The 7966-nt window shown below is 34.3% G+C and overlaps 1 protein-coding gene across 1 annotated transcript; it reads left to right on the top strand.

Moving 5' to 3' along the window:
• Window positions 1-6173: 6173 nt before the first annotated feature.
• Window positions 6174-6953, top strand: LOC127103922 (uncharacterized). Its single transcript, XM_051041154.1, has one exon. The coding sequence runs from the start codon at window positions 6174-6176 to the stop codon at window positions 6951-6953; it is 780 nt and encodes a 259-aa protein (XP_050897111.1).
• Window positions 6954-7966: the final 1013 nt, after the last annotated feature.

The raw sequence follows: 7966 nt of genomic DNA, 5'->3' as shown, positions 1-7966 counted from the left end.
CTGAAGGTAAGAAAAATACACAAGAAAGGGGGGGGGGGTGAATTGTGTATGTAATTTTTTTTCACTTCTAATGAACAATTTCATAATCTGAATAAGTTCAGAGTCTGATACTAGAATGTTAATGGAAGTAGAATAAATAAAGTTCAAAAGCAAGTAGTAAATCAACACACATAGTTTATCCTGGTTCCTCTCCTAAACTAAGAGTAGTCTAGTCCTCTTGTTCAACAAGAGCTTTCCACTATAATCAAATTGGTTACAACTTTACTCAATCAAACCAGAAAAAGACTCCAACTGCTCAATCAAACCAGAAAGAGACTTCCGCTTAAGCAATCCTGCAAGAGACTTATGTTTAACCACACTAGAAAGAGACTTCATAAGCACACAGGCAAGAGACTTCACTTCTCAAGCAACCTTGCAAGAGACTTCCTCTAGTTTAAAAAAACAATTTAGTAGAAATAATTATAACTATACTTTAATACAAAATAAGAAGTATAGAACTATTACAACAACCACAATGATTCTTAATACTTAAGATTTCTAAGATATATAAAGATAAGAAATTTTAAGATCTTGTGCAAATAAATAGATGAAATTTTAGCTTAAATTTTGTACTCAATATGTTATGTTAGATTGTTTGGTGGTTGTTAACCTTCCTTCAAATCTTCAGCTCCCTTTTATAAAGGCATAAAAAGAGTCATTGGAAAGTTGTTTGCACATGTGATCTTTTGAAATGCAGTACCTCTAAGAGAGAGAAGTTGGAAGATGAATCATGTTAAAATCTTCAATCAATGTGTAATAGAAGAGTCCACTGCATATTTATCGTCCTAGGTATAAACCAGACGAGGGGGCGAACTAGAGAAGTCACATCAACTTTTCTCGAGCCTTGCACTAAGGGACACTAGTTAACCTTTTCCATAGTTCTGATGTTGATGATTACTTCTCGACAAGTGTATTGATAATGTCGTAGTAATAAAAGATTGAATCCACAAGAACTGCCTCCCAACAAGACAAATTGTGTGCAATATATAAAAACTAGTAAGGGGGGGGGGGGGGTTCGAGTTTCAACGTAAAAAGTAAATAAAAGAGTAAAAAATGTCACGAAAGAGGTCGAGTTGTGTTATAGAATCCCATATTCCTCTGTTGTTTATGTTTTATGCCCTATATGAATGATCTAATCACTATAATCCCATGATGAATTAACAAAACTATTATAGTCGACCCCTCATGAAATAACTCACTAACCACTACTCAGAGCTTTCTATCCCTAGTCCGACAGCGTAAGCAGGGTTAGTTGATGTATATAACGTTAATTCTCAATGCCACTACTCGGGGTCTCCTATCCCTATTCAACCAGCTCAAGTACAACAATTGTCCTAAGTCCAATATATAGACTAATGGTCAGTATTTCCTATGTACCCAAAATCAGATTAAAAAAGTATCTCACATAAAAAGCATTACTAACAAGAAGCAATTGAATAAGATTATAGATCAATAAATTCATCAAATGGTCAAATTAACATAGATACCAACAATATAGAAATAGGTTCATCATAAAAAAACCTAACCTAGAAGAGTTTAGCTACTCATAGTGCAATTTAAAATACCACAATTAATATATGAAAATAACATAAGAAGTCCCTTGAAGAGATGGCCTCTAATGGCCTCGAATACTCTAAAAATCTCCATTCATGCTCTTAAATTCGTGCTTCAATATCCCAAAATTGTAACCCTTGTGAAAGTCCAGAAAATCCCCTTTTAAAGGCGTCAGAATGGACCAGAGCGCGTCAGAAAAGCCCATAAAAAGTACCTATTGTTATACCCCAAAATTTCCCCTACACTTCATAATTTTCATCTATAAAACCCTAATTCCATATTTTTGCATTGTTAACCCTTATGTGTTGCATTTATGGTTGAGGATTCATCAATATCATTTGGTCAACCATAAGGGACTCATTTGCTTGATCAAGCTCCTTTATGGGGTGATCATCTTGGTCATTACATTTGTTTGATTTGGATTGAGATTCATTCATTCTAGTCCATGGTCCAAATTGTGTGGTTCATAAACCCTTCAGTCTAATACAAAGTTAATTTCATGGTTCAAAATTCATTTCAATGGCACGACAAAGTTCATTTGTGCAAGTGCATCATTCAAATTTTTTGGAGGGAAGTATGTTACTTAGAATATAAGTCACATTTTTAAGTAATTTGCATTTCAAAATCCAACAACACATCACAAAGTCTTTACATCAAATCAGACCATACAAAAATATACACCTTTTTAACTAAGTTGACTTTTCGTCAATTGTTGACTATTTGGTCAACTGACTAAGTCTAACTATCCCAACCCTAATTCTTGTCATGTTTCTCCCATAATCCATCCCTTCCTTTACTTGAATATATAAATCTTCCACTTTTTGATCTTTGATGTTTCTTTCTCCATGTTACTTCAAATGCAAGTGACTTTGTATGCCATTATCCAAACCCTCCTTATTGCCAAATATCCTGCAAAATAGTCCAAACCAAATTCACCAACATAACATACATACAACCACCTTGCAACATACATTTAAGTATTAACATAATTCATCATCATCATACATCCACATTGTCAACACACTTACATTGATGCAAACATTCCTAACTTCACAAGTGTTGAATTTTTATTACTTACATAGCATAATAGAGTAATTCAGCATACTGACATATTCATCAAGACAAGTAACTCTTTTTAACAGAAAATTCAATTACTACACACATTAACCCTAACAGATTTTACACAAACTAATTTTCAACAAAGTCATAAATAACTAAGAGCAATACATAACTGAAGAAAACAATTCACAAATAGAAAGTATAACTTCTTTAACTACAAACATTCATTAACAACAACATATTCACTTAGAAAAACTAACATCTAATAATCAAATAACTTCAAGTTAATTTTGATACATCTAACTACTAACAGAATTGCAGTGTTACAACAAGTGAATCACTAACCAAGTTAACTAACATCATTCATTCACCTAGCACTAACAAAGGTATAATTGTCACCTAGCACAAAAGTTAACTAACATTATTGATTCACCTGTTAACCTCTATAGCATTCGCATAACATACCTAAACATATAACCTTTTTTTTTCATTTCATAAACTAACACACTAACAAGCTAACTGACCTCTCACAAATGTTAACCTAACTAGTGTCAATCCTTTTTTTTAACAAAGATCAACAATTTAATTAACAATAGCAAACTAATAGAAAATTACTAACAGATCATAACAATTATCAGTTCAACCCAAACCTAACAGGTTTTCCTCATCTAACTAACATATTCAATCAAAAACACAAACCTAACAATTTTGAATCTCACATAACTAACTCTCTCAATCCCTAGGTTCATAACTAATTCTTATAGATCCATAGAACTAACAGTGTGATCACAGATAACAATTTCCACCTGATTGAGATTAATATAGTTAATCTCAGTTAATCTTCAACCTCTATAAATCACCATGTCTCAATCATTGATGGATTATAAGTCATTCACCACTCTCTGAAGCATTCCCTCTTAAATCACTTTTCATTCATCATAATCCCTCTCACGATCCTCTTTCAATCCCTCATAGTTCATCACTCAACTTTCACACACTCTCTGAATCATTCCCTCTTAAATCACTTTTCATTCATCATTATCCCTCTCGCGATCCTCTTTCAACCCCTTATAGTTCATCACTCAACTTTCACACACAAACTCAGAACAACAAGAATCACACAACTCTCAGAAGTAGAAATAGAAGTGAAGTAGTAGAAGAAGAAGAATAGAAAGGAAGGAAGAAGTTTAGAGGAAGGAACATACCTGAGCATATTTATGTTCATCCTCAGTCATCGTCTCATACCGGTTTTCATAGGTAGGTTAGCTTTTATATCTGTTTTGCCTTCATTTTTGTTACCACAATGTAGTTTTGAGCTGAGGAATCAAAGCCCTAACACTAGGGACTTTGATTCCTCCATTGGAGTATTTAATTTCTGAAATTTAGCTCGATCTGGTTGATTGGTTACAAATTAGGAGGTTTTAATATCATATTCAGATAGAGAAGGATGAAACGAAGGTGATGATGCAAGTTTTGATGTGTTTGGCCCTTCGCCGCTTCCAGAGGCGATTTCCGGTGCGACGAAGGTGGTGGTCTCAGGCCACAGTGTAGCGGTATTTTTTTTGAGATTAAGCTATTGATTAGCTTGACTTGCAAAGCAAGAGTAGCCACTGTGCTTTTATTGTTTCCAAAGAAAAAGAGAAAAAGTACGAACAAAACCCAAAGAAGTTTAAAATAAAACTAGTAAAAAGAGAACAAGGGTCTGGGGGTTAGTTATGCAAAGGGAAGGTATTAGAACCCTAAACATCCATGGTACTCCATGGGAACCTCTTTGAAAATATGCATATTTTAGCTTGAAAAAGGTGTTGTTTGTTAAAATATTGGAGAGATGAGAAAATAAGCATTTTTATTATGATTTGATGTTTGCCAAGTCTTTTAAACTCTCATGCCTACGTACCAACAAAGTGCAATGGAGGATTAAAACCTCGTAGTTCATGGTAGAAATAACAAAGAGAGTTTGTTTTGATTAATTTTCTTTTTGGAAAAAGACATTTTGTCATTTTAAGGAGAATTTGCCCAAGTGGTTCTTTTTAGCATACTTTTTTTTATTAATTTTATTTTTATGTCTTAAAATTATTTTTAGCTTTTGATTTTTGGGATGAAGGTTGACCACTGTCCCATGGTCAACCTGACCTTTTCTTGGAATTTTATTTCCTATTTTCAATTTATTTTGGATTTATTTTTGACCTAGTTTGGTTGGTTGACTTTTGTTTTGACCTATATTTTATTTCAATTAATTCATGCATTAATTTTCATTATTTTAAAAATCTTTTCGGGGGATGATGATGTCCTGACCCCACCTCATTTAGTTTAATTTTTCATAATTTTCTTGATTAATTTGCTATTTATTTGCTATTTTTTAAGTTGACTTGAATTTTCAGTTGACTTCGTTATGATCGATGTTTGACTTAGGGATTGCTTAGGGGAATTGAAGAGATATTTTGATCCTCCCTTGTCCATCTCATAGGCCATGTATTAGAGGCATTTCATCTTGATTTTATTGGGTCCTTGCCTCATTTCCTGATGTAATTATTCAGTGAACCCTCTGTGTGCGTCATTTCATCTGTCTGATTCATCTATCATCTGTCATACTTGTTTCTTTCATTCATGCTTTCTATTTCTTGATTGTTTATCATGTTCATACTCCCATGCGTTGCTTAATGCTCCATTATTTCATTCTTTGATTTATTAACTTGATTATATACTTGTTCAATTATCTGATTTGATCGATAACTATTGCCTACTTGTATGATGTATGAGGCATATATTCTTATTGTTTAATTGCCATGAACCATCCCCATTCACAACAAATGTACCCCTCTCCCATGAAGTGTATAATATTTATTCTTTCATTCTTTATTCATCTGTTAATACAAGAATTAAAACGAACATCCGATAATCATTTCAAAACAAGATCAAAAGCTCGATCCAAGGCCGAGTAATCATTTTTCAAAACTTAACAGAACCAGCATGTATTCATCCACCTCTTGTAAGTCGATTGCTAATAAATGCAAGTGTGTTCTAAAATGACAAATGGTGGAAGTGAGTTAATGCTAATAAATGCATGAGATAACTCTTCATGAATTTTGAATTTTGAATTTTGAATTCGGATTGTAACTCTTCATGAGATGTTGCAAAGGCGAAACCATGCAACTGTTGGTGAAATATGTTGCAGGCCAACCATTATGATTATTGGAAAAGGACATTGCTTCACCAAGGGTCTCTACCTTGTGAAACAATATCAACATGGCCTATAAAAGCATAAATCCGGATTTAGAATACAACACACAAAAAAATCCGAAAATCCTCTAAATAATTCCAGACGCTCTTCGCTGCATTCGGGTTTTTACCGGTCTTGCGCAAACTCGATAAGGCTGAATTATCCTGGGTATTCCTGCATCAGAACTCTAAGAGAATCGAGAGTGCTTGAAATACTATAAGGAAAGTGTTGCGTTCACGATTCAAGCCTGGATCCCTTTAATCTTTCCGAACTTTCTAACAATCTTATAGTATCTCAAATCATGGCCACCGACGCTTCTGTTTCAAGCATCAAACTGATGAATCAGGACCTTGTTAAGTTAGATCGTTTCGATGGAACAAACTATACCCGCTGGCAAGACAAAATGACATTTCTCCTGACCGCCCTGAAAATTCAATATGTCTTGGATCCTGATCTGGAGGCAATTCCAGAACCAACTGAGAATGACACTGATAAAGTAAAAAAGGAGAGAAAGAAACGAAAAGAAGATGAACTGCTTTGTCGTGGACACATCTTGAACACATTATCTGATCGTCTCTATGATCTCTACACCAATACTGCATCCGCAAAGGAAATCTGGAACGCACTCGAATTCAAATTCAAGGTCGAAGAAGAAGGTACGAAAAAGTTTTTAATATCTAAATACTTTGATTTTAAGATGTTGGATTCCAAGCCGATTCTTGCACAAGTACACGAGTTACAGGTTCTCATGAATAAAATAAAAGCCGTGAAAATTGACATTCTTGAAGCATTCCAAGTCGGTGCAATAATAGCAAAATTGCCACCTTCGTGGAAAGGATACAGAAAGAAATTGCTGCATAGTTCTGAGGACTTTTCTTTGGAGAAACTTCAGAAACACCTTCGTATCGAGGAGGAAATGAAGGATCGAGAAAAAACTGAGTCTGCTGGATTTGCTAAAGCAAATGTTGTTGCCGCTAAAGGAAAGAAAAAATATGATGGCATGAAAAACCATCTCGGCCCAAGGAAAGAACACAACAAGTTCAAAAATTCTGGCGGACCAAAACGTACTAAAAATGGTTGATATGTATGTGGCAAACCCGAACATTATGCTCGAGATTGCAGGCACAATAAGTCCAAAAATAAGGTCAATGTTGTTCATGACGATGATGACATAATCGCTACGGTAAGCGAAATTATGGCAATTAAAGGCAAAGTGCAAGGATGGTGGTATGACACATGTGCAACTGTGCATGTATCTTATGATAAAACAACATTCAAAACCTATACCAAAGTCAATGATGGACAAGAAGTGCAAATGGGAAATGAAGTGCGATCTAAAGTCGTTGGAACAGGATCCGTCGAACTCAACTTCACTTCCGGAAAGAAAGTCACTCTTGTTAATGTGCTTCATGTTCCTGATATGAATAGAAACCTTGTTAGTGGGGACTTATTGGGAAAACCGGGTATTAAATCTGTATATGAATCGGGCAAATTAATATTGACCTGTAATGGTATATTTGTAGGAAAATGATATTCCGCTGAAGGAATGATCAAACTTTGTACTACCGACAATATTATTAATGAAATTTCTAATTCTGCTTATATGCTTGAATCTATTTCCTTATGGCACTCTAGATTGGCACATATTGGTATTAGTACTATGAATAGACTAATTAAATCCGGTTTGATATCATGCAACATTCATGATTTCGGAAAATGTGAAATATGTGTTAAATCAAAAATGATAAAGAAACCTTTCAAAAGTGTTGAAAGAAAAACAAACGTGCTAGATCTTGTGCACTCTGATTTGTGTGAATTTAATGGTATGTTGACCCGTGGGGGAAACCGTTATTTTATAACGTTTATCGATGATTGCTCTAGGTTAACACATGTATATCTCTTAAAGCATAAAGATGATGTTTTTAATGCCTTTAAAACATATAAAGCAGAAGTAGAAAATCAATTAAGTACAACTATAAAAATACTTAGGAGCGATAGAGGCGGAGAATATTTCTCAGCAGAATTTGATGCATATTGTGAAGAATATGGCATCATACACGAATGTTCTGCACCCCGCACACGAAAACAAAATGG

Source organism: Lathyrus oleraceus, chromosome 7, assembly GCF_024323335.1.
Source record: "Lathyrus oleraceus cultivar Zhongwan6 chromosome 7, CAAS_Psat_ZW6_1.0, whole genome shotgun sequence".
Classification (NCBI taxonomy): domain Eukaryota; kingdom Viridiplantae; phylum Streptophyta; class Magnoliopsida; order Fabales; family Fabaceae; genus Lathyrus; species Lathyrus oleraceus.
The sequence above is the reverse complement of the archived record's forward strand: the minus strand, read 5'-3'. Positions and strand labels throughout refer to the sequence as shown.